Source organism: Corylus avellana, chromosome 3 (assembly GCF_965113065.1).
Source record: "Corylus avellana chromosome 3, dhCorAvel1.hap1.2, whole genome shotgun sequence".
NCBI classification, from domain to species: domain Eukaryota; kingdom Viridiplantae; phylum Streptophyta; class Magnoliopsida; order Fagales; family Betulaceae; genus Corylus; species Corylus avellana.
The window spans coordinates 8,821,897-8,849,888 of record NC_142492.1 but is presented as its reverse complement, the minus strand read 5'-3'; the positions used below and the strand labels follow the sequence as shown (position 1 = coordinate 8,849,888).

Below are 27,992 nucleotides of genomic sequence, written 5' to 3'. Positions count from 1 at the left end.
TTTAATTTGCTTAAGATAACTACTAGATAAGTGACTATTCAACATGTATTATAACAAATGTTTAAATTTGAATCATTTTTCCGTAATTTATTTTTTATTTTATATAAATATTTTACATATTAAACCTTATTTATTGCCAAAGAGTTTAAACCCAGACATAGGATTTCTAATGGAGATGGTTCCTGGTCAGCCTCCCCTTAATTCTCAACAAGATGATACAAATCAATTATTGATAGCTGTCCTAAAGCATAATGTGGCTTTTATTTTTCTATGTGTCTATTGATCAAATTATGCCTCGTTATATAGCTCATTTTCTGTCATAATAAATGAGAGATTTAGAATTCTCAAGAGAGAGAGAAAATTTCTTAAGGATAAAATAAAAACTTACATTAAAATTGTTATATCAAATTGTAGTTTACCCAAAAAGAAAATAACTACTATAATGTTGCTTGATGCATGAGTGTAATGGACAAATGGAGTCATGTGACTAATTTTTCGTCCAAATTAATAGAAAATACTAACACCGAAGGAGTGAAAATGCGGGATGATTCGAAAAAGTCAACCGCTTAATTTTTGTTTTTTTTTAAAGATTGGATCAACAATTATTTGCCAAAAGAAAAATCATATTTCACAAGAGGAAAACAAAGTGCACTATTTACAATACCAATGATATACAAAATCGTAAAAGCGTCTCGTTTTGGAATGTGTTTGAAAAAAAAAAAAAAAAAAAAAAGATTTGAAAATAAGGGGTTAAGTTCTTAAAAATGTACAATTATAATGGTCGAACCGCTTAACAACATTTTTTTATTATAAATTTTATCAGAAACTTAATTGCAATTTTAAAACCGTACGTTTTGAAATCGTTAAACTTTTTAAAGGTGATGAATTATGAGACATTATTAATTATGGTTGGGTTGCATGTCACATGTGAATCCATCCAGTCATGTCCTCTTGAACACTACAAATTGAAACCTTTGCACAAGCTCAAGTGTGACTTTCCTAAACAGTCCTTGTTAAAATCAACTTCCCTGTTGCCCAACAAACGTGTGCGGTTGGAGGTTGGGAATTGAATGTTACAGTTAATCGTGGAGAATGTACGAGGGGCAGTTCTGTCAATCAACGCGTTCGTGAGCCCACGTTTACACCCTTCACGACACACTCACGGAACCCCGTTATCCACAACGGTAAACCAGAATTAGGCACGCATTTCCATGTCTACCCTAATGAAAGTAAATGGAATTTCAAATCTAGAAGGGCCATTGAGTACTTTCCTGCACACACTCTTTTGAGTAACAGCAGAAATGGTCAAATACGATCTCTGTGTCTCTCAATACGCTTCAATTGAGAAAGCAAAGCAAAAGCCCGGGTTTCTCTGAGTCACATCCTACACGATTATCCACCTTCATTGGGTTTACTTCAATTTCAGCACTTGGGTCTTGTTGGGTTTCGTCTCTTTCTCTCATATTTCTTCGTATTCTTCAAAATCCCAAGAACATTTTGCATTCTTGCGGTGTACTTTTGTGTTGTTCTGTGCAAGCGAGCAGAGTCTATGCTTCAATGGCTTAAGTGGGGAGACCAAGTTTGAAGCTTTATTGGTTGGTGGTGTTGTTGCTGATGAGAATGGCCACTTCTGGTGGTGCGAATTATAGAAATGGGACTTACAGGAGCTCTCTGAAGGTGGACAAGCCTCTCTCTTTGAACTCAAACCCCAAGTCCTCTGTGAAGTCCAAGCCTTTGCCGTCTTCCGGGCCTCGCCGAAACAGCACCGGCTCGCTCGGCACCGCCACCGGAGCCGCCAAGGACGACGCTGGAGGTGAGTTTGTGGTTTGCTGTCTTTGCTGAGTTGAAGAGTTTGAAATTCTTATAATTGGTGATTGAGATCTTGGGCTACCTATTTTCTTGTTTTTGTTAGTATAGGTTACGCATTTAAGGAATGTGAATTATGGTGTGATTTCGTGGGTTATTATTTATTTATTTATTTATAATTTTTTTTATTTTGGATAAGTAAGATTTCATGGGTGTTTGGTGTAAAAGGAAAAGAGAGGTTTTTTTTCTGGTGATACTGGCATTATGGGTTTTGTGTGTGAACTACTTTTCTTGCTTTTGAAAATGATATTGCGTTGGAATAGCACTAAAGAGGAAGAAAAGTACTTTCCAAGTCAAGTAAATTGGACTACAATTTTTGAATTCTTATCACCAACATTTCTTCACTAAGATTCTGGAGCATTGTGTTTTTGTTAATTAAAAAGGGATGATTAGTAATGTTTCCTATTTAAAGAAGCTGTTTTTTAAACTTGCGTTGGATAATGAACTTTTTTATTGTTCATTATATGCTTCTATTTTGAGAATAGTTCCTGGAAGAGTTCGAGTAGCTGTGAGATTGCGACCACGTATTGCTGAGGAATCCGTGGGAGATGCTGATTTTGCTGATTGTGTAGAATTACAGCCAGAGGTACTCCTCAATTGACATTGATACTTACGCTCTTGACGGTTTCATTATATGTTCCTAATACTGTAGTTTGTACTTTTGTGTTCCTTCTCAGCTTAAAAGGTTGAAACTTCGGAAAAACAATTGGGATTCGGACACTTATGAGTTTGATGAAGTGCTCACTGAGTTTGCATCCCAAAAGCGTGTTTACGAAGTCGTGGCAAAGCCTGTTGTTGAGGTATGTATACACATCCATAGTTTCTTTGTATACATATGATTTTCAGTTTTGCTTTCTGAAGACATAGCTGGTGCATGGATTAATCATATCACTTGGCTGTTCAAGATACATCATGGAATCAAATCAAGAATCTTACCATACATGCAGTTAGAAAAAAAATTATAATATATTTGCATATTCTGAATTTAAAAAAGCCTAGAGTCTATAATATTGTAGAGAAATGAGGAAAAAGCTCTTAGATCATGTAGGTTTTCAGGTTATCAATAAAATTGTGAATACAGCTCTTTTGTTTTCACTTAAATTGTATGAGGGTCAAAGTAGAAGCTCCTGAAGGTATTAGTTCAAGTTGAGTTTCCTCTTTGGTTTGTACCTACATGTTGTGCTCATTGTTCCTTACATCTGAAACTATCATTCGCTTATGTCAATTATTCATATGGGACCAGCACAGAAAGTCATCAACTATACTTGTTTTTTCACCTTTCATATGCCTCATAGTGGGGAACATATATATAATTGTTTATATCCTTTAATCCTTCATATTACATTAGTTTCGACAAGTTTGTTTGTTTGTTTTTTTTTTTTGGTGGAACTCCCTCCAAGCGACATGCCTTTTGTAATTTGCTTTTGCAGAGTGTTCTGGATGGTTACAATGGGACCATCATGGCATATGGGCAGACTGGTACTGGTAAAACATATACTCTTGGACGACTTGGAGAGGAAGACACGGCTGCTCGTGGAATAATGGTTCGTGCTATGGAGGATATTCTAGCGGATATTTCTTTGGAGACTGATTCTGTCTTGGTCTCATATCTGCAGGTTGTTGGCCTTTAAAGGAGATATCCTTATATGTTGTTTCTAATATCATCATTCTTATTCCTTTAATTCTTTATTGACTAGTTTATTCATATATGAATTTGTAATAATTTTAAATTTATCTCGTGCTCTGAAGTATTTGTTAAACATTCTGTCAACACTGTTACAACTTCCTGTTTAATATTTTGGTTCCTTCCACATACATGCAGCTTTATATGGAGACTATACAGGACCTTCTTGATCCTCCAAATGATAACATTTCTATCGTGGAAGACCCCAAAACTGGTGATGTTTCACTCCCAGGGGCTAGCCTAGTGGAAATCAGGAACCAACAGAGTTTTCTTGAACTACTGCGATTAGGAGAAGCTCACCGCTTTGCTGCAAACACTAAATTGAATACAGAATCTTCTCGTAGTCATGCTATACTGATGGTGAATTAATGCACTTTTTTTTTTTTTGTGTGATGCTTCTGCACTTCAAATTCTTGGAGCATAGAGGCAGTTATATGAAAATTCTTCTTGTTGATCTTAATGGAGCATTGATGAATACCTCTAATCCTACAGGTACATGTAAAAAGGTCTGTCAAGGGAAGGCAATCAGCTCTTTCAACTGAAAATGGTGCCAACTCCCACTTGAAAATGTTAAAGCCTCCCATTGTTCGAAAGGGCAAATTAGTTGTGGTTGATCTTGCTGGTTCAGAGCGTATTGATAAGTCAGGTGTGTGAGCATAACAAGAGGACTTGATTAGTGTTCTTCCCCCGTGATGATCTGTAATTTTTCTGTTGTTGTTTGTTTGTTTTATGGTCTGACTCCTTTCTTCACATGAGTAGCTTACCTACTGTTCTTAAATTTTTGGTAAACTATGAATCTGTATCTTTATTCTGGGTAGTTTTTTCCTCTCTTAGTTTACATCAAGCATTTGCGTGTGATTACTGGGCTTGCATGGCACAAATAATCCATCTCTGTAATGAACCAGTCAATATAATTCAATTTCTGCTTTTGAGGTGAATTTTGGTCAGCCGATTTGGAGAACTATACTCCATTTGTCCCACAAGAGATGAAAGTTTACAAACGTATTTTTATGAAACTAACATTCTTCCTAAATGTCCTTAGATAGGCCAAGAAAGTAAGTTTAAATTTGAGAAAAGGTGAGTTCAATTTTTTTTTTTTAAAAAAAGGCAGTTCCAATGTAAGGGTAATATGGGAAGTGAAATTGATAAATACTTTCATTTTTGAAAATTTATATTTAGTTTGGGATAGTCTAAAAAGGTCTATTGTGAGATGAAGGGAGTGGATGAAGAAGAAATCTAGGGCTGCTTGGAGATCAAACAAACTATGACTAGGAGTGTGAAGTGCTGATTGGCAAATATTTTTACTTAAAAAAATGTTGGAACTAGGCTTCATCTCATATACTACTAAAAAAATCAGAAAAAATTACCCGAATGGTGATTTCTGATTTGTTTTTTGTTGTAAACTATGAATATAGATTTTGATAGTACCCTGTAGTGTTGTTTTGGTTCACTCGAAAATAGAAATGTCTTTAGGCTGAGATGGTAAGAGTTCGAAATATTTAAGCAGGTCAAACATTAGTTATGTTGGTGTACTAGACAAATGCTTGGGCAAGAGATAGACCATGCTTTGGAGTGGAAGTTAAGTTGTGTAATAGTGACAAGATGAAGGAGAACAATTAGAGGGTTTTATGCCACGGAGTTCTCAAGATGCATTGAAGGCAGTTCTGGATTTTTTTTTTTTTTTTTTTTTTAAAAAAGGATTCCCTTAGAGTGGAGGCCTTTGCATCTTTCGAGGTAGAATTGGTCCTTGCACTCCCTTTTGCAAGTTGGCTACCACCAATCGGCTAGAAGAATAGATTGAGGAAGCAGAACAGATAGAGGGCTTTACATCAGGGAGGTCCGAAGGTGCATTGTTGGAAGTTCATGATAATAAAATCTGATTCCCCTATAGCAAAGTTAGCTACAGCAATGGGCTAGTATCCCTATTCCAATCACACAAACTAGTGTGCTTGTGGACGGTAGGGTGTATAAGATCAGTAGTTGCAAGGATGGTAGGGCATGGCTTAGGGCTGACGAGTCAACAGAGACAGCAGAGCAAATCATGCATCTGAGATAGTTGGCTTAGGAAATAGAGAGTGTTTCCCTCTTAGGTTTGGCTGAAGCTTTACGTGACGTGTTGGGCATAGCATGGGCACACCCCTGGTTTTATAAGTCTTCATCTCCAGGAATGGAGGAAAAGCCTTTGTTTCATTTCTTGATTTGTAAACAAGGCTGCCTTGACCCTCTGTCAACAATTACCATATTCATTTAAAGCTCCTCAGTGGTTGCTCCTGCTAGGGGAAGCATCTTATGTCAAGATTTCCATTGATGAAGTTACCTTCTTTTTTTTTTCTTTTTTTTTTTTCTTTTTTTTTTTTCATTTGGGTAAATCAAATAGTCGGATTCTGAAACAGTATAAATTTAGGCAATCTTGTGGGATTTCAAACTCAGATTATGGAATTTCAAATTAATCACTTGGTAGTGATGATTGGTTTGGAACAAACTGACAGCACAAGCTCAACTCTATCAGCATGGGAGAGGTTCCAACTGCTGTATTTGAATTATATTCTGAGTTTTCACCTGTGGTTTGTTGCTGATAAAGCAATCTTGTGAATTTTCACTTTTTAACTTTCTTTAGACTACTTACCAAAAAAAAAAAAAACTTTCTTTAGACAGTGGAACAGCAACGTTTGTGAGTTTTGGATATATATAATTACGGATTGTTGAGCATGGACAACAACAGAAGTGATTCATATATATATATATATATTTTTTTTTTTTGGGATTTAGTTTCAAAGTTTACCTTGCTGTGTTAACCTATATATCACATATTGAAGGTTATTGTTTTATTCTTTTTGTTGGGGCAGGAAGTGAGGGACATGCACTAGAGGAAGCCAAATCTATCAATCTCTCCTTGAGTGCACTGGGGAAGTGCATTAATGCGCTGGCAGAGAATAGTGCACATGTTCCTGTTCGTGATTCAAAGCTTACAAGATTGCTGAAGGATTCATTTGGTGGTATGATTCACATGGATATGAAGTCATTTTTTCTTTTGCTTTTTGACTTGAACTCAATTTTTGAGCAAATGATGTCGGATGTCTTTCCATCATTAAGACAACTGAACGAGAATGTTTTCAAGTTGGAGTTCTTTACGTTCTCAAGTTTATCATATGGTGGGATGTGGCTAATTGTTAACAAATCCCTCTTTTTCTTATAAGTGGAAGATTAGTCCATCTTTGGAAGTGCCTTGCATTATTATACAAATGTCCATTTTTTATATCTATCTTTATCAAGTACCATTTGCCGTACATAGTTTTATTATGTTACCTGACATTTAAAAATTTTATCAGGCACAGCGAGAACTTCACTGGTTATTACTATTGGTCCATCCCCCCGTCATCGGGGAGAGACAGCAAGTACTATAATGTTCGGACAGAGGGTGAGTTCTGAAGTAACTGCCTTGTTTTCTCACATTCTGAAATGTATCTCTTGACGAGTTATCCTCTCATAGGTGGAGTTCTACCACTTTTATTTGAACATCATTATAGCAGACCCCTAGCATTTTTCTTCATGATATCCTTCTTGTGTGCTGGGATTTCAAATGTTTGATTTATGGCAGCAATGAATATTTTTTCTGGGGGACTTTGCACTACATAGCACCTATGTTGACTTGATCCCTTTTCATCTTTTTGAAGGTGCTAACAATTTGTTATCTCATAGGCTATGAAGGTGGAGAATATGTTGAAATTAAAGGAGGAGTTTGATTACAAAAGTTTATCTAGAAGGCTAGACATACAATTAGATAAACTTATTGCAGAACATGAGAGGCAGCAGAAAGCATTCGAGGATGAAATTGAAAGAATTAGTATAGAAGCACAAACACGGATTTCTGACGTTGAAAGAAACTATGAAGAAGCATTAGAGGTGAGTGCTTATATCTACATTATACTTAACTTCAATCTTGTATGTGCTTGCGTCTGCACATGCATGCGTGGGCACATGCGAGTGTGTGAGGGGAGAATCTTTCTCATAGGCTTATATCTTATTGTGCTAATAATATAAATGCTTTGTATTAGATATAATTTATAGTTGATGTTCATTTTTTTTGGTCTATATGATATTTGCTTGTAATACCATATATTTTGCCGTAGTACCTCTGGCTTGTGTCTTAAGTATGATGCTATAGTTGCAAGCGTTGTCATATATGTAATGATGCACACAATGGCCTCTCTAAAAACTTACATTTAGTTTCAATCATATTCTACATGTGCATTGTATTCTATACCCTCCTTAAGAAAGCTGTTTAACATTGACTTGTACCTTGGAGAATGGTAAATAATTGATTTCCAGCAATTTTCTAAAGCTCTTTATCAGAATAGTTGCTACAAGTGGAATGCTTGTGTTGTCTGTTTAATGACCAATTGAGCTTCATTTGACAAATATCATGCTTATCTCATTGCATATTGAAATCCATGCATGCTTGTTCCTTTTGTAGAAGGAAAGATTAAAATATCAGAAAGACTATATGGAATCAATAAAGAAACTTGAAGAGCAGTTGGTAAAGAATCAACAAAAGCATGGCAATGAAAAAGTTCCAGTTGGGCTCAAGGGTGATGGCTCTGCTTTGACATCTAATACAGAGGTAACCATGTTATTGAACTATATATTTTGTCATTTATCATTGTACATACTCTTGATATATGCATGGTATATGTACTAATACTGTTTACTTGTTCTCGTATCATTTGTGGATGCTGAATGCCCAATACATTGTCACAGTTTGAAAAATGCCCTATATAACCCATCAGGCTATCTTTTATTTCTCACTCTTCACACTTAATGTCAGCCTAATATCTTTTCCTTCATCAATATATTTAATCTTTTTCCATGCTTAGAAAAATATGAGAATTTACTAGAATTTATGGCTGCACTGTATTATTATGCCCTTCCATAGCTGCAATCCATCCCGAGTTTTCTTTCCCATACTAAGAAATGATTTTGTTTTAATGGCAGTTGGAAAATTTGAATAATAACAGAAACTTGATTTGAATTGAGTACAAAGATTCAAAATTTAGTAGCTCTTGAAATTCTTGAAGATGTTTGCTTTGTCCATTTGAATGTTAATTAAATCAACCAAAATCCCTACGAAAAATACTGATATGGTACATACTGTATCTAGGCTATGCCCTTAATTCCTAGTATACTGCCTTAGAGGCAAGAGGGACTTACTAAATGTGGTCTGGGAACATATGTGTCTTGAAACTAGTGATAAAGTTGTAGCTGTGGTCCGGAAACATCAATGTCTTGAAAATATTGATAAAGTTGTAGCCTATGCGGTGGAGTCTCTTTTTTACATGACATGTGGTGTGCGGAGATGGCTCTAGAGATGCCATTCTCAGCTGTATCATCCATTGCATGGTAAGAACAAAAATCACTTTTATGCATTTTATGTAATGAACAAGAAAAGAAAATCATTAGCACCCAATGTTTCAAAAATTTATGATAATATCTATCATTGTGTACTTCTTTGTATGTCTTATCAAGGTTGCTTTTCTTTTAACCTACAAAATTAAAACAGAAGCCGACTCAGATTTTAATGCTCTTAACAGTTTAATTAGACCCACTTATCCACTGCCATGGGGTCTTCAAACTGTGTGTTAAATACTGTTACTGTGAAAGACAAATTTGATATTTTTGGTCCTCTCTCTCTCTCTCTCTCTCTCTCTCTCTCTCTCTATTAATGGCTCACATGTCAAACCATCTCTTAGCATGTTCCATCACTCTCAATGTGGTTCACAGAGTTCCAAGGTCTCTGCTGTCGAGGAAGTTGCTGAGCTGAAAAAAGTGCTTCAAAAAGAGAGCCTTTTAAGGAAGGCTGCTGAAGAGGAAGTTAAAAGTCTTAAAAGTCAACTAGCTCATTGTAAAAGGTCAGAGGTATGTTTTGTGTCTCTTTAAGCATTTCTTGCTTCAACTTTGTCTATCCTCAATCCTCCCCCCTCCCCCCTCCCCCTTCCCCAATCTTTGGTATCTTTGACTTACATAGGCCAATACCTTTGATATGCTAGGCATCAGGAAATTCAGATATCTTAAAGCTTCGCAAGATGCTGGAAGACGAGGCACGACAGAAAGAAAAACTTGAAGGAGAAATAGCAATACTACATGGTCAATTGTTGCAATTGAGTTTTGAAGCTGATGAGGTATTCTGTATTTCGAATTTATAAGGCTGTGGCTTGGTTTGTGTTTTTATGACTTTCTGATTGAATGATCATCCATTAACATCCTCCGTTTGAAATATGTCCACATATTCATTTTGTAACGACTCTAGGAAAGTGCTAGACACATATGCACTATCACTTCAAAAAGACTAGTCAAGTTGCAATTGAAGCTTTTTAGAATTACTTATAAAACCTACTCTTACCTAGTAAGGAGCCAATGTGGGATTAAGCACTCGTCGTTGTGAGGACCTTTATAATCCACCAACTCAATGTGGTCAATCTATACGCCCAATGTGAGGCTAACTTTCTGAGATGTCACAATCTTCTCTACTCAAATCTTTTATATTCTTGTCAAGGCCCACGTCATGCAGTGCCTCGGTACCACATGGCTTACTAGGTTGCTCAAATACTATTTATAACGACTTAGGGAAAGCACCATCCACATTTTTTATATCACTTCAAAATAACTGGTCAAGTTATAATTGGAGCTCTCTAAAATCACTTCTAAAGTCCAGTCTCGCCTAGTAAGTAACCAATATGTGACTTGGCACTCATGAATACTTATAATCCACCCACTCAATGTGGGGCTAACTTTTTGAGGCATCATAGCCTTCTTCTATCTCTCATATGATAAAAATGAAGTACTCCTCTTGCCATTAATCCTTTAACACATGGGTTACATGGTAAAGGCTCATAACTTCTGTGGCTTTTGTCCATTGTGTATTAATTTGGACTCTAATTGTATAGTTTTTGAAAATTTTCTGAAATTTGTTTGTCCATGTAGTAATCTTGGGATTCTTGGTTCCCGAGCAGGGGCGGAACCACTTTATGCCTTGGGCCCCCCCAAGGCATAAGGTGGTCCCCCAAAAAAATAATTTAATATATATATATATATTTTGTAAAATAAACCTTTAAAATTTGATTTTTGCCCCCCCCCCCCCCCCCAAATATATATATATATATATATATATATATATATATATATATATATATTTTTTTTTTAAATTTCGCCCCCCAAAATTAAAAATTCTAGTTCTGCCCCTGTTCCCGAGGATACCTCAATTCACACGAAAGGGGAATTTGAAATCTTAGTACTTGAGGAAGAAATGTTTTGAGTGAAAAAAAAAAAAAAAAAAAAAAAAAAACTTTGGTCTACTAGTAAGATACTTGAGATTGGACATTTGTTTATCTTAATTAGCACTCAATAGTATGCTTACCCCCTACAATCTACCACACCCATTTGCAATGTACCCCCAATCTTGCAATTTGATTAATGTATCCTATCAATCTATCATTGGGGTTGCAATCTCCCCCTTTTATACCAAAAAGTCAAAAATACGCCTATATATATATATATAAAACTAACCCACAGCTTGAGGGTCTTGGTTTTTTTTTTCTCAAGTTTCTTATGTTTTTTTAGCCTTTTTTCTTGTTTTTTGTTGTTTTAGGGGTGGGTACTTTTGTCTTTTGGGGGTTGCTTTTAAATATGTGTTTTTTTTTTTAAACCCAGAAGAGGTTGGTTGTGGTAAGTCACTTAGCCCTGGTGCCTCATGAAGCATCTTGTCTAAGGTTCGACCCTGCTTGAGTGCAAACAATTCTTTAGGTCTATGCCCGCGGGTGAAAGCCCAAGTTTTACCCTATCCATGTGGAGAGGTTGCTTTGCACGGTATCTCGGTTCTTAACCTTGGCTATCAAAATAAAAATAAAATTTTTTTTTGTGTCTTTTTGGGCAAAGGAGAACATTGCAATCCCCAATGGTAGATCAATAGGGTACATTAAACAAATTGAAAGATTGAGGGACTTTCCAAATAGTGTGGTGGATTGAAGGGGTAAGTATAGTTTCCCATAATATTTGTTAAAGTATTAATTAAATGATTAAATTTGTCATTTTTATCTGTGTTGATTTAACATGATCTAATAGTATAGTTTCTTAGTTTGAATTTTGTCTCCACATTAACCTCCCATTAAAATTAAATATTCCACGTTTTTTGCCTCACTAAGGAAGTCTGGGCCTACACGTAATGGAATTCACCATTTTCTATTACTTTAAGCTTATGGGAAAACTAATTATTTAACAATATCCAATGACTCTGATCATTTGACTAATATGTGATTATTTAAGGCATTCTGTTCTTTTCTTTGGTTGAACCATGCATTCATGCCAACATGATAGCCATTTTTCTAATGCCTGCCATCATGATAGGCTGACACCTTGAGCCTTCCATGTGGTCACATCCTTGGTTGTGCAAGCATGGCCAGCAACAAGCCATGCCTTGAGTTTGTGCTGTCATTTCTCAGCTGAAAATTAGGATGCCTATAAAGAAAATTTTAAAGGGAAGTGAGGCATCAACATTCTGCCATTGCCAGGCATTGACTTACTAGGCATTTACAATTGTAAAACATTATGAATTTAGCTTTTGGGACTTATTTACCACATGTGCAGACCTTGTAATTTTTAGGAATTGCTCTCAACAAATATTAAGGCTGAAAATGATGTTGCTTATGTCATCTTTTTAATCATCAAAATTTGTTCATGGTGCACATCTGTGTCTGCTAAATTAGTATTTGAAATATGAATACTAAGCTAAATATATGTTTTGTAGACAAGAAGAAGACTTGATAGAGGTGGGTCTGAAGTTTCTGGTGCCTTAGATTCTCTCATCTCTCAAGTTAAACTTCAACAGCACGACTCAACAAATGGGGAAAAGGCCTCAGTAGCCAAACTCTTTGAACAAGGTACCAGCCAGTGCTTGTTCTGACATCTATTTTTATTTGATGCTAATGATTTATTGTTTATCTTTCTGTGTTCTTGGTGTTTCTTCCTAATAAAGAGTTCAATATTCTCATAGTGGGATTGCAGAAGATCTTGTCATTGCTTGAAGCAGAAGATGCTGATGTGCGAATTCATGCTGTGAAAGTGGTTGCAAATCTGGCTGCTGAAGGTGTCTGTATTTCATTGCACTATTAACCATCATATCACCAACTCATTCTACATTGCCCTGCATAATATGCATGCACCATGGTCTTATGTATTTGCCAAATGTTCAATTTGTTGTTATTCTCTTTGCTCCAGTTCTTGCATGACGTGGTGATCTAATGGGTTTACTTTTGGAAGGCTTGAGCTTTGTTCTAGTGAAATAGGAAGACAGCAAGTTGGTTGAATGAAAACTGAATTTCTGATTTGTCATGTATTATAGAGTCGATTGAGATAGGGTTTGCCATGAAAAGAGCCATACTTTTTAACTGTTAGAAGAATTAGGGTTTGAGTCATTAGGGTTTTGGGGGTATTTTAGTCTCTATGGTATTTCCCTAATCCTATATAATAGGATGCTTGTATTAGGTTAACATAAGTTGAATAATATAATAGCCTCCGCCTTTTGTGTCTAAACCGTTCATACAAACTATAACATGGTATCAGAGCTTGTTTCGATTCTTGGGTAGTTTAGTTTTCTTCTTGGTGGCAGCACTGCCCGTGTGGGCTAACCCACACGGGCAGTAACTTCAAAGAGCTCCGTAGAGCTGTTTTGTTCTTGTTTTAGGGTGACCGAAACTCCTTCCGGTGAAAAAAAAATATATATATATATATATATTTTGTTTGTTTTTGATGTTCTGTGATGCTGGCCGGATGGTTTTGTGGTGGTTTTCTGTCTTGTCTGAAGTGGCCGGAGTATTCTGTGGTGGCCGGAAAAGTTGCAGCGGCCATCGGAAAAAAAAAAAAATTCCGACGATTTGATGTTTTTGGTGTTGAAACGTTACTGTGTGGCCCTCTATTGATTCTCTAGTTGCTGTTGTTGAAGTGGTCGGAGTGTTCTGTCTTCTCCGGCGAGCTCCGGCGATACTCCGGCGAGTCTCCGGCGAGCCTCCGGTGACTGTTTCTGTTCTGTTTTTCAGTGTTTTTCTTGTGTTTTTAGGTACTGCCGGCCAGTTCTGTGTGTATCTGGCCAGTTTTGAAGCCCCGACGAAGTTCTGGCATATTTCCAGCAAAGCTCTGGCAAAGTTTTTTGTTTTTCCAATATCTGTTTTTCGGCGAATCTTGTTGGTTAATCATGTGAAAATTTGTTGTTTGTTTGTTGTTTGTGATTGATGTATCCGACCGGCCTTGGATTCTCCGGCGAGAACCGATCAAGTGATCGATGCATCCGACCGGCCTTGGTGTTTTTCGGCGAGAACCAATCCCAAGATCGATGTATCCGACCAGCCTTGGATTCTCCGGCGAGAACCGATCAAGTGATCGTTGCATCCGACCGGCCTTGGTGTTTTTCGGCGAGAACCGATCAAATGGTTGTTCAAGTTACCAACGAGTTTTTGACCGGCGTTGAAGTTTTATTTAATTAACTTGTGTGGTCCAAGCAGTTCCAGCTTGAGGGGGAGTGTTAGAATATGTTTTCTAGTTGTTTTTCGTTTGCTTGTATATTCCAAGCTGGATTCATATGATGTATATGCTCCAGCTTGAGGGGGAGTGTTAGAAGAATTAGGGTTTGAGTCATTAGGGTTTTGGGGGTATTTTAGTCTCTATGGTATTTCCCTAATCCTATATAATAGGATGCTTGTATTAGGTTAACATAAGTTGAATAATATAATAGCCTCCGCCTTTTGTGTCTAAACCGTTCATACAAACTATAACATTAACAAAGACCCAAATTAGGGGAATTTATGGCAAACTGTCTGGGGGTTCTGAGCTGCTTTATTTTGGCTCTGCTGGAGCTCGGTGACATGATCCGAGGTATAGGGAGATGAATCTGCTCTCAATCCTTGATTTTTGGATTAAGAGCTGATCTGCGATGAGTTTGTTTATTGATTTTAGTTCTACAAAACAGTACCACTGTCTTAAAATGTCAGGCATATTGACTGCCATGTCTACGCGCTGTTCAAGTCAATGACACATGGGGGAAAAAGAAAAAGCCCTATGCCAAGCATTTTATGTAGCTCTCAAGCTAAGGTTGAGCTAAGTTTTGAGCTGTATTTATTTTAAGCCATAAAAGACATACTAACTGTAAAATTCTATTGATCTTGACTGAGATTTGGCTTGAGTTCCAGTTCAAGGTCATGCTAGCCAGCCATGCCAAACCTTTATGTAGGTCATGAGCCGAGCTCAGTCAAAATAACTATTGAAAAATTGAGTAGAGGCTGAGTCAAGCTCAAGCTGACTGATAAAACAATGTGTTAAGAATATGTAAGATATTCTCATAGTTTAACTAGTTAAAGTTGACAAAAGTATTACATGAAATCAGTGCATACAACTCCAAGTAGAATTGGATGATAGAGATATAGGGAGTACGGGAATTTTGTTCAAGAAGATTTTAATTTAAAAAAGTGTTCTAGTAGGTGAAAAACATGTTAGTATCAGAATACAAGGGAAGACTGGGATCTCCTTCTTCTTTGTAGGTTACTTTGAGTCTGTATCTTCTTATTTCAAATGAATTTAATGCTTGTTCTTCAGAAGAAGTTCCACTTGGGAAGTTTAAGTGTTACTTAAGGGTTGATTTTCCTTGGTGACATATTTGCAAGGCAAAAGTTCTGGCAAATATGGCTTTTTGTTAACGCATGTTTGACTTTGTTTATGATTTTGTGCTGAAGTTGAAGTAGAACTTTGTTCTTTCTCATTGTGATATATGTCTAAATTGTTAAGGATATAGTTCCATATTAAACCAAGCTTTCTTTCTGTACATATAGTTATCACCTCAATAACACTTCATATTTGCTATTATTTTACTTCTATCAGCACTGATAGCTTTCCCTAATTTCCTCCTATGTGCAGAAACAAATCAGGGTAAGATTGTTGAAGCTGGTGGTCTTACTTCCTTGTTGATGCTTCTTAGGAGTTCTGAAGATGAGACCATACATAGAGTTGCAGCAGGGGCAATTGCCAACCTTGCAATGAATGGTAAACTTTTCAAGTCCATTCCTATGTGATTTGTAAAATATATGTGAATCTTTTACAAATAAAAATATGTGAATCTTTTTTGTAAGTGTAAAATATGTGCGAGTCTTAAAAAATATGTGAATCTTTTTTGTAAGTGTAAAATATATTTTACTTATCAAAAAAAATATTACTAGTTTTGGCTATGATTTTCCTCATAACCTTTTGTCTCCTTTCAGAAACCAACCAGGAGCTTATCATGGCTCAAGGCGGCATTGGTTTGTTATCAACAACAGCAGCCAATGCTGATGATCCTCAAACCCTTCGGATGGTTGCTGGAGCCATTGCAAATCTTTGTGGCAATGGTAAACTGTTTGACCTCTTCCAATATTTATTTGGGCAGAAATTTGTTGTTTGTGTTGCATAGTATGAAGGGGATTGCATGAGTTCAAATATTTATAATGTATTAACTTTATGGATACTATGAATCAGCTCCATGGGTATATTTGGTAAAGCCTTTGGAGGTGATTTTTTTTTTTTTTAATAGTAGAAAGTGATTGATGTGGTATAAAAGTAGAAGTTTTGAATTTTTTTTTGTATGGAAATGTGAAAAGTTTTGTTTTGTAGTGGGGTTTTTTTTTTTTTGAATAGTAATAAAAAGTGAAAAAAGTTAAAATGTTTTGAAGTTGACTTTTGTCGGGAAAAGTGAGGAAAGGGGAAGGGGGAGAGGAAAAGGGTTATCAAACAAACCCCATCTTTTTGCCATCAAGTTCAGATGAATAGACAACTTTATTTGAAAATCTGCAGTGATAGAGAAGATACACTGCTTCTTCCTGCAACAACTTTAGACACACTTGCAAGTATTCGTTTTGTTTCCTCCTTCTTGTCATTGTTATGACGAAAAAAATGGTGTATTTCCCTTAAATTTTGTTCTCAATGACGGGCAACATATTTAGAAAATTAGTTTTTCCTGACCATTAAAATTTATCCATTTAATGTTGTTGGTTCACTTTGTCTAGTGTTGTTACTATTGAGGTCATAATCATGTAAAGTAATCTAGCTCTGCAGAAAGTCTAAATGAAACGAATTATCAAATATGAAGTTCATCTGATCTTGGTATTCCTCTGAGGTTCTCCTCTAGTATACCCCCATATGGTGGGATTATGACCCTTTGGTATCTAGCCTAATAAACTGGTTGTTAGTTTCAAGACACACACACACACACACACACTATATATATAGTAATTGTTATTTCATGTTTGAACTATGGTGGACCCATCTCTCTCTGAGGGGCATTGGTCTGAGTGAAGAATGTAAGCAAGTGCTCTTGTTCCTTTCGGAAGTGATAATTGTCCAATTACCCAATAAAAAGTTCATTTCAGCTAGTCCATTACATTGGCAGCTTGCTGTCACTAACAAGCATGATATTGCATTGTCCAGATAAGTTACAGATGAAACTAAGGGGTGAAGGTGGTATCAAAGCATTGCTAGGAATGATCAGATGCAGACATGCTGATGTTCTTGCACAAGTTGCTCGTGGAATAGCAAATTTTGCCAAATGCGAGTCAAGAGCATCTACACAAGGTAAAAACCTTGTAAAGATTCCTTCTTCATGTTCTTGTTGCTGTTCTGCGTGTTGTGATACACAAGAACTTTCATCTTTATTCGTAAAAATTTGTTCCAAAGTTTTCTTCAGACTTTTTGAGAAAATTACTGGTGTATGAAGTCTCGAATTGTACCTGTTATTTTCATGAACTATATGTGGTTAAATCATCCTGTTTTTTGAGTTTAACTAGTTCGTTAACGTTATATAGGAAATAAGACTGGAAGGTCTCTTCTGATTGAGGATGGTGCACTTCCATGGATTGTACAGAATGCTAACAATGAAGCCTCACCAATCAGGCGTCATATTGAGCTTGCACTCTGTCATCTAGCACAACATGGTATGTTAACCTTTTCTTGTCCTTGAACAATTTGAGTTCCCTTTGAATGTCTCCTGAGAATGCTTGGATTACTACATTTCAGAAGCAAATGCAAAAGACATGATCAGTGGAGGCGCCTTGTGGGAGCTGGTTCGCATCTCCCGAGACTGTTCTCGGGAAGACATAAGGACTCTCTCGCGTCGAACACTAACTGCCAGTCCTACATTCCAAGCTGAAATGCGGCGTCTAAGGATAGATTATTGATACACTAGTGAAATCATTGAAGCAACTGAAGATGTGCACAGTATTGCAAAATACATATACCCAACTGGAAGGTGTTTATCTTTTCTCAAGATAAACAAGCAGGATGCTTTGAGTTGGATGATTTCAGCTGCATTTGCCCAAGTTTTGTTATTAGTAGTCCTTTTATGAAGTTGATGACATACAAGCTCTAATTTGTTAATCAGATTAGTCATTAATCTCATTTAACGTATTCACTCAGGCATGACCATCCCATGTTAGCTTTTAATCAGCTTGTAAATTGGTTTGTATATGGAATAAATGGGGGGGAAAAAAAAAGGATATTTTGTATCTATCAAGATATGTTCAGATTGATATTGTCATTCATGTAGCACAGATTGATTTGCTTGGGTTATACTGATCTTTTTAACACCCTTTTTGTTTCCACTGATTCTCTGATATCTATGAGATGCTCCTGCATAAATTGTGATTTTACTTATTTAACGTAATACTACCACCTCCAACGTGCCTTCCTCTGCATAAATTGTGATCATTGTATCATGTGTCACTCGGGACATAAGGGGCATGATGATTCATAGATGACTTTCACTTATTATTATCTGTTCAGGATTCTAAACTCAACAGTGACAACTAAATAAAAAGGTCGCGCCTCTTCTTGGACTAAACTCAATATCTTAAGACACGAGCTGCCAACTATATCTGCATTTCGAAAACACCTGTCTCTTTTAAGAAGCTTCACAGCATTTAAAGCCTTGACATTGGTTGTGGTGGAAGTCAAAGGCCATGTCAATCATATATGTTTGGGGCAGTGCAATTCATGAACTAAACGTCAATGTTAAGCTTGTTAGTAGGGTGTGGAGTAACATGCACCATACATTTATCTTTGATAGCTAGAGACTAGACATTTAGGGGACCAAAAATTTCTCCATTTTGGTGAACTTCTGAATCTTTGAAAAGTAGTAGTAAGACTAGGGGGGATGGCAATCACAAGCTTTTCTTTGATCTGGACGGCATTGACCAGTTTTGTGTGAGTAATAAGAGTGTTGCAGCTGCAGAGGCAGAAACCTAAATCAACCTCGAAAATAGCAATCTTGACAACCTCGAAGTGGTCTATTTTTGCACAAAGACTTTTGAAGGAAGGATCCAGCTGTTATAAGTTCAGATACACAGTGAATCTTTCACATTCGTCTTACCACTACTATTAAATAGTATTACAAACTAGTTTACGTAATATTGTTATATTAGTCATAATCAGATTTAAAAGTATTATTTATTTTATATGGATTGAAATTTTTTAGGTCAGTTACTTAAAAAAATAAAAAGAAAGCTACTTAAAATATGTCATATCAGTCTGTGTAAAATAAGAGTAATAAATGAATGTAAAGAATAATATTACTTTAAATTTAATTTTTAATGGTTGACATGATACGTGATACATAAACTTACAAACTGATATAACAGTCCATATCGACGTAAAATTTTATCCTATAATTATCCAACAATATTGACGTGACACTCCAAATCATCCATTAAATCTTTTTTTTTTTTTAAAACAAGGATTAATCCAATAGTTAGTTGGAAGTGCCACTTCAATTTTGTTTGATAGAATTATATTATCTAACACTTCTCTAAATTAACGTGATAAATGTCACGTAAACTGTCTGTAAAAAAAAATTAATAGTGAAAATTATAATATCCCTCCAAAACCCAAAAACTAAAAGTAAATTAAAAAACTAAATTTCATGCATTATTGCAATCAGTCAATGAGCTATTATGGCGTCTGTACCTTCTATATGTCCTTATCATAAAATAAATATAGAAAAGTCTCTCTCTACTCTATCCGATCATACTAATTTTGTCTATTTCACATTTGATTAACGAAAGAAATTAGGGTCTTGGATTTCAAGTACAAACATCGTAGGGCAAAGGACGGTAACTATTCATATAGGGATCGTATAATATTGTTAATCAAATGGAAAAGCCAAGTTATAATACATGCAATTAATCCATGTGTTCTGTTTTCAAGATAGAAAAATATATAATGAAAGTCAAAAATGATACCTATGTAATTAATAGGAGGGCCGATATGGGTACTACAATATTTACTACAAATTTCTTACAAATTAACGTAATAGTTCATTAGACACGTATTGGGTTAGCTACTATAAAATGTAGTTTACATGATACTTATTATGTTTATAAACTAACACGGTAGTTTAATGGCAATTCACATGGTTACTACTTTTAGCCGCCACTAAACTGTTCCAATATATGTAACATGTATTTCTATAAAAAATGGATTATCATATAAGTTTGTAAGGAATCATATCATATATATATATACCAAATCACTCTTTAGAGGTATTTTAGAATTGCGACATGTGGCGTGAACCTATTTTTTTTAAAGGCTAAACCGATTTTTTAAGGCATAATTTTTTAATCAGTTTTTTTAAGAGTGAACCGGTTTTTTCATAAAAAAAAAGGTCATTAATTAGCGTCATGAATTGCATTAATTATATTTCAAGAGTTTTCTATATATAAATTGTTCAATAAATTAAGTATTATTAATGTCCGAATCAAATACGAAAACAAATAATATAAATCAAATTATTATGTATTAATAGGTTTAGTCAATTTAATATGTATATTAATACGTTTAGGATTCTAAAAAAAAAAGAGTCATATATATATATATATATATATATAACCGGTCATTAATTAGCGTCAATTATATTTCAATATAATCCACATGTCATTAATTGCGTTAACTATATCATAATCTATGTATTCTTCTTGCTAATTTTTTTTTTTATATATACTATTCATTTTAAATCATATATACTTAAAGGAATAAAGATTTATTTATTTTTATTTAAAGATGTGAGATATATTTTTATACGTCTTTTTAACTTATAATGAAGAATGATGTGTTTAAATTTTAAAATTAAATTATAATTAACAATCCCGCGCATAGCGCTGGTTATAAGCTAGTTATAGTAAAAGTTGTAGTAGCCCGATATTTTTTCTTGCACAAGTTTGGAGGTTGCACTTTCATAAAACTTGCTAAAAATAGGTCAAAACCAAAAGAGTAATACTAAAAACCATTCTTTTATTTTGGGGTGACAATTCATGCATGTTCATATGTTGAGTTATGATCATATCGAGGCATGTGTATAAGGCTATATAGGTTAATCCTAACCTAATTGATTTAATTAAACAGATCCAAACCCTCAACCATAACCCACTAATTTCGTATCAGGTTTACAGATCGTGTAAAACATTATCTACCCTAAATATCGCGTGTTGGGTTTCGGTTATATTGATGCATGATTATAAGACTATATAGGTCAACCCTAACTTGACCTCTAATGATCCAAGGAAAAGTGCAAACCACATTTCTGCCATTACTCCAAAATGACTAGTCAATTTGAAGCTTCCTTATGATTTCTTATAAAACTCAATTTCTAGTAACTAGGCAATGTAGGACTTAGCACTGATGACTATCTTTATAAGCCAGTCACTTTATGTTACATGACCTATTTAATTATTTAACATCAAAGCCCTCGACCCTAACTTGCTAGCCTTTACTTTTATCATATAACTATTTCACTATGATGATGTGGCACTGTTAATCAGCATTTGTTAAAACAAATAAATAAATAAGGGCTAGGTGAGATAAAAGTGTAGTTTCTAGCCTTACCCAAATCAAAATAAGTTGTACTAGCTTGGAACTAAGAATAGATTTCTTGTTCCCGAGCTGATCTTAAGATTCCAAACCAAACTAAAATAATGTAATGAAGCTCAAAAAGTGGGCTATTAAGAATCCTAACCAAAGCAAAAACAATATAACAAAAATTCAAAAGTGAATGGGCCTATTCCTTCCCCAATTTAAGATGCCAACCTCAAGTAAAACAATATAAAATTTTGAGAGAAACCAATCAACTATATGCTCTAAGCTAACAACAAAGAAGAGGTTGGCAACTCAAAAAATTCCCCACTTTTACAGTAGAAGGAGACTTTTTGAGTTCAAGATATATTAAGAAAAAGTTAGAGAGACTTCAATGTGCTACAGAAGAAAAAGTTGAGCACAGTTAATAGAAACTTCATGAGTTACAACTCATCCTTAAGAATTGGCTGTAATTAAGAAGGGTTCGAGGGCCAAAAAGTTATATATACATGTAGAACATTTAGAACCGTAACGGCAAGAAGGATGGAGAAGTTTGTGAGGCCAAGTTTTTGGAAGCAAAGCAATGTGTTTAAGAGAAGGTATCAATTTCTTTGAACCTTATTCTCTCAAAGAAAGTCTTTTCCCGAGGGAGGGTATATATAAGGGTAGAGAGAACTTTGGTGTGATGGTTGTTGTTGCCTTTTTAATGGGAGTGTAGGAGGTGTAATATGCCTCGAAAAGGAGCTTGATCAGAGCAGTGCACGTGTAAACCATCACCCCAAATATTTCCATGTCCCCGTATATATATGATCAGAAGCCCCTCATCACAACTCTCTAGAAAGAGAGAAAGAAATGAATACATGTACAAAGAGTCTAAAGCCCATACCTCATTTCCTTGATCTCGTAAACACTTTGCCAATGCCATCCCCATTGAAACCGTCGCTAGCTTTAATGGTGACCCCCTAGCTCCTCTGTTCTTATCACCATCTTCCCACAAACAACAACCATAATAATTGTGATATAATTATCCGTTTTTATCTTTTCTTTGCTAAATATTGCTGCATAAAATAATACTCCCGGCCCTAGTACTAGAGAATTTGTTTGAATATGGGGGAACAAGCTAGTGAATAAGCTGTTATTTGAATACCATCAAACTCACTCCAATAATCCATGAATTTACACAGCCCGTCAATCAACGTGTAAACACATCCATCTAATCATCAAACTCGAAACCAAAAAAAAAAAGGAAAAAGAAAAGAAAAAACTAACAAGACAAATGCTTAACAACCAAACTTTCCTAGCTACAAACGTTGCAAGTGAGAAACCTGGTACGGCCTTCCCATGATGTTTGTCAGTATGGCGGGCGACCAGTATTCCAGTATGCCTCAGCTGGCAATTGAATAGAGTTGAGAAGATTAGGAGGTAGGCCATGAAATAGAGGCGCATTTGCGTCTCCCAAGAGTTGTTGCTGTTGCTGCTGTTGTTGCTGTTGTTGACTGACCGCACCCGGGGACCCAATTGTGCCCGGTTGCATTGGCAGCTGCGTCTCCTCCTCTTCTAGCGGAAGCCTTTCATATGCGGCGTTGCTAAACGAGGCTGCCATGATCACAACCGGGCCGGCTGCAATTAGGGTCCCGACCACGCTTCCCCCGACCACCTGGCCTTGTCCACCTGCTAAGTATATAGTCAAGCCAGTCGCGGCTGGTGGTGCTGGTGGCGGTAAGAAGGATCCGGCGAGAGATAAGATCTCGAATCGGCCGTGTAGAGTCACGATTGCACCGGGCGTGGCCGGCTGCCGGAGAGTGACATTAGTGACTGTGCCTGTTCCACTCATTATGCACACACCTCTCTGGCGTCTTCTGGCAAAGTTAGCAACACTCTCAACGATATCACACCCATCACCAATTTCCATCACATGGGTGCGAAGAGCATTGGCGCTGTCGCGGGTGATGATGATCGGCGGCTTCGGCTTGTTCTTGGATCCGGCCGGCCTTCCGCGAGGTCTTCTAGTGATCTCTCCTTCCCCGCCGGAGCCCATGACGAGCTCGTTGCCTTCGTTGTTGCTGCTGCTGTTGTTTTCATCGCGATCGCGCTTCTGGGGGCGGTTAAGGCCGCTGCTGCCGCTTTGCTCATCTTCTGAATTCTGCTGTTGTTGGTGGTGAAATTGCTGCTGCTGCTGTTGGTGGTGGTGTAGATGGAGATCTCTTGTGTGGAAAGGAGGGGGAAGAGAATGGCCATGATCCATATTACTTGTTTGACCTTGTCAAAAACCCTCAAACTTTCTTGCACAGACAGAAGCCCAAGAAATTAATGGAAAGACAAAGAAGGAGTAAAGCTTGTGTAATTTTGAAAAAGAAAAAAAAAAAGAAAAAAAAGTGGGGAATAAACAATAACAAGACTTCTGGGTGTCTCCCTTTTCTTGCTTTCTTGTTGCTTTATCTAGTTTAATGAGCTAATAATCAATCAGAATAGCCCTTGAAGAGAAAGGAGAGAATGAGTGGATTTATGGTGTCATCCACCCAATTCTCAGCTGAACAAGTTACCATCTTTTAGGGAGAAGCTGTTGTTGTTGAGAGTTTGGGAGGAGTGAAGAGGAAAAGGATAGGTTAGGAGGGGGGGTTTGGGTTTCTCTCTTCTTCTAGGGGATAGTGTTGGGTTAGGGTTAGCTAGACTGACAAAATAATCAGAGATGGGTTTGGTTTCGGTAAGGCTGCTCGCTTATGGGCGGTGGATGGGTCCCCACCTCTCCCTCTCACTTGTTTCTTCCAGCACTCCACGTTCTCTCCTTCTTCCCTATATATATCCTCACACAATAAAATTACTATTTTATATATATATATATATATATATATATATATATGTTTTCCTCTTAACCTTTAATCTCTAAATCACTCTCTCACCTCATAAACCTCATTTCGTTGACCTTACGTGTTTGAAGTGATTGACATATATAAAGATGCCTTTAACTAAGCCTTTAAAAGGCTTAATTAGTTACAAGATCACAAATGAATAATCTTGCATTTGTGAAACCTTATTAGGACCAACTGTTGGAAGTAATTTTTCTAACTTTGAAATTATCTTGAAACTCTGATCACTAGCTGAAACCTTAGGACCACTCTCTCTATTGTTCTTAGGCATCGTGCACATTGATTGCCAAAAATGTTAATGCAGAGGCAAGCAGTAGAGGAAGTTTTCATGGTGATATCTCTCGAGTTTACCTTGAGTAAAATAATTTACTGGACATATTTTCGTGCAGTCTTCCAGACTTCACTTGATTTCCACATGTAATTTTTGCACAGAAAGTTCTTTGTAATTTTTTTTTTTTTTTTTTTTTTTTGAGGGAAGGTAGGCCGAAGTCTTCTTTTTAGAATAAGATTCTTTCAATTTCAAGTGAAATAGAAATGAGCTATTTTACGATCAGGATTTAATATTGTTGTATCTAACGATGTAGATGATGTTACGTTATAAATTTGTTGGCACGGTATTCAAAAAAAATTAAATGGCCGGTGTGACATCATTTACACAACATTAAATCTTGATCATGAATTATCTCATCTCCAATATTCTACCAATTTTACTACCAATCTGCATGCAGCAAATATGAAAGAGCTCTTATATATATGGGAGCCGTCAATCTACGTACCCAAACAGATTTCGAATAGTTCACCTATTTGTTTGAGCATGGAGACTCCATAAAAACTCTCTAATATTTGTTGTCTAAGTTACTAGCCATTCAAATAAGAAAATTTTGAAAATCCGGATCCGAAATGAAGAGAATCTTGTCCCTTGTTTTCAAGGCACTTTGGCAGCAACACCATGGGAAACATAATTTAAATGAAACAATAACTGGCCCATTAAAATTGGACTGCCCTAGCTGTAATAACAAAAGAGAGATGGGGTGTAGTTCAAATCTGTATGACCCACATGTTACCACAAGGGTCCGAAAATTCCATCTTTATCTCTATAGTCTAAACCTTAACGTGAAGGGTCCACATGCTTGTGTAAGCATGATACGTGTCTTTTCCCCCTCTATTTTCGGGTCTATTCCACTGAGCTCCTCCCCACGACCCCCCACCCCCCCCCCCCCCCCATCTCATCTTTTACTCGGTTTGCCCCTCTTTAGATAAGAGTTATAAGTCGATGGCCATTTGTCTACACCAATGGTATATCAGAACAGACCAAACAGAAGAGACGAATCTCTCCCTCACTGACTTCCTCTGGTTTTAATATCTCCCAACGGGCCATTCTAGCCCATAATGGGACCAAAAATCTCTCACTTTTTTTTTTTTGTTAATTTCCTCTAAAACAAACAGTTAACTGAAAACAACCCCTCAAATAAAGTTGGCAGCTTATCTAACAAGTGTTGCCCATCTCTGTCTTTGTTTTTGTTTTCTGTGTTTTTTTTTTTTTTTTTTTTAAAGATAATTAATACATTACCAAACAACTTAAAATGAAAAAATACATAAATCCAACACGAAATTAACATGTTAGGGTTAGAATTTGATCCGTTTAATTAAATGAGTTAAGTTATTATTAACCTCACCAGGCTCAATCTCAACAGGGAAACACGAATTGCCATCTATAATCATAATACATTTTCAAACTAAAAAAAAAAAAAAAAAAAACAGGTCTCAAAACACGCTAATAAACATACCCATTTATGTTTAGACTAGCACATTTCTTGTCCCCTCGGTTGTGTTGCAAGGCAGTGAATAAGAAAAGCATCCATGAGCAGTGTAAAATGGGGTTGATTAATAAATTATTGAACAAGTTCAGCTGATCATACCGATCAAGATCTTCTTGTTTACTTCGCCCAAAGATTCTAGCTCACCTTGGTTTATCTAACCATACATTGTAAACACAAGCAGGCGATGAAATGGAATATATACCTAATTGAGTGATCAGCTATACATATGAAAGCTTCTTTCTACCTAAATCTTATTGAGCAACAAGGGGAAGGGCAAGTGCAACTGCAAGTTGCTATATATATATATATATATATATATATATATATATATATATATATATATATTAAAAGAAGCAATCTGCCTCAAACCTAATGATCAGTAACCAAAAACTTTCCTTGAAATTACTCAAACCCCATGACAATGGCAGCTAGCTCATATCATCTCAGTCTTATGGCAGCAGTCATATAATAATTTACTAAATAGCATTTCTAAAAACTAGCTAATCCCCATTTGAAAGAGTAGGGGTTGGAATATTGGAACATACAGGGTGTAAGGTTGGTGGAAGGCATGGTTTGACCGCATAATCCAGAGTGTTGGGGGCGTGGGAGTGAGAGAGAAAAGACGCGTGGGAGGCGCTGACACACAAACACACGCACACACACACATACACAGCCAGCACGAGCGCCGGAGAGTTCGCTGAGGATACTGAAACTGAAGCAAAGACGCTCGCATGAGCAGCACAGGCCGCATACCCATGCATTAAAAGATGCTCTTTGTCGGTCTCTCTCATCGATCTCATGGTGGACCCCCATCTCTCTAATTACATCCTAATCCTATTCCTAATCCATCTATCTATGTTTTCTTCATCATCCAACTCTTAACTCTTATCCTCATCAATGGAGGTAGATCATATGAGCCAGCTGCATATAGATTCATTTACCCCACGTGGAAACTACTTTTCTTGTTAACCAAAACCTTTTTTTTTTTTTTTTGGTGATCTTTCATTTTAATACAATGGAGTTCCTATCTACTAATCTTATATATATATACACAAAATTTAAAGGAAAAAAAAAAAAAAAACTTTTATCTTTCATTTTGCTACATCTTGGGATTATTAATGCTTGTCCTCGAGAATATAGAAGATTGGTTGAATAAACAACAATTGAGTTAATTAATTAATTGCCCCTTTTCCCTTCCCCTATATTGAAAAAAAAAAAAAAAAAAAAAAAAAAAAAAAAAATTATTGTGCTAATTAATCATCATTATCCTAAAAGCTTAAATTAATAAAAAATAATAGAAATAATGAATTTAATAATTTAATTAATATTTAAAATATTAGAGTGTATTGGGTCATAACCATGTTCTGGAATATATAGCAAGAACATGATACCTTTAACACAATAGATACGAATATGCTGAGATTAGATAAGCCCTATTATTGCTTGCTGCCAAACATAAGCAACTTTTGCTCTCCTAATCATTCTTTATTATTTGCTATCTTAGCCTTCTTCAAGCTGACCGCCTTACAAATTTCCAATACGAACTGATAATTGATAGAGAAGATTATGACCGAGTCGACTGACCTTCTAAACCTCAGTTCTACATTGGGAAAATGTTTAGCCTACACAAAGTTGGTGGATTATAAAAGAGCTCATGAGTGTTAAATTTTACATTGGCTACTTACTAGGTAAAACTAAGTTTTACAAGTGATTCTAAGGAGGTCAAACTACAACTTGACTAGCTAGTCCTTAATTTTGAAGTGATGATACAGATATAGTTAGCACTTTGCTTAGATCGTTATAAATGGTATCAGAGCAACTTAGTATGCCATATGGTACTTAAGCATTGCA

General features: G+C 36.1%; 2 protein-coding genes across 2 annotated transcripts; one reads left to right on the top strand and one right to left on the bottom strand.

Annotated features, from left to right (window-relative positions):
* The first annotated feature begins 1,304 nt into the window (after positions 1–1,304).
* ARK3 (armadillo repeat kinesin 3) lies at positions 1,305–17,826 on the top strand. Its single transcript, XM_059587273.2, has 19 exons — positions 1,305–1,813; positions 2,352–2,452; positions 2,544–2,666; positions 3,297–3,482; positions 3,689–3,910; positions 4,043–4,196; positions 6,397–6,546; positions 6,880–6,968; positions 7,250–7,453; positions 8,025–8,171; positions 9,329–9,463; positions 9,595–9,726; positions 12,348–12,480; positions 12,594–12,686; positions 15,503–15,628; positions 15,844–15,969; positions 17,045–17,188; positions 17,419–17,547; positions 17,630–17,826. The coding sequence occupies exons 1-19, from the start codon at positions 1,615–1,617 to the stop codon at positions 17,788–17,790; spliced, it is 2,754 nt and encodes a 917-aa protein (XP_059443256.2). The 5' UTR covers positions 1,305–1,614; the 3' UTR covers positions 17,791–17,826.
* Positions 17,827–22,569: 4,743 nt separating this feature from the next.
* On the bottom strand, positions 22,570–24,115 carry LOC132175367 (Putative AT-hook DNA-binding family protein). The gene has a single exon (XM_059587299.2). The coding sequence runs from the start codon at positions 23,697–23,699 to the stop codon at positions 22,806–22,808; it is 894 nt and encodes a 297-aa protein (XP_059443282.1). The 5' UTR covers positions 23,700–24,115; the 3' UTR covers positions 22,570–22,805.
* Positions 24,116–27,992: the final 3,877 nt, after the last annotated feature.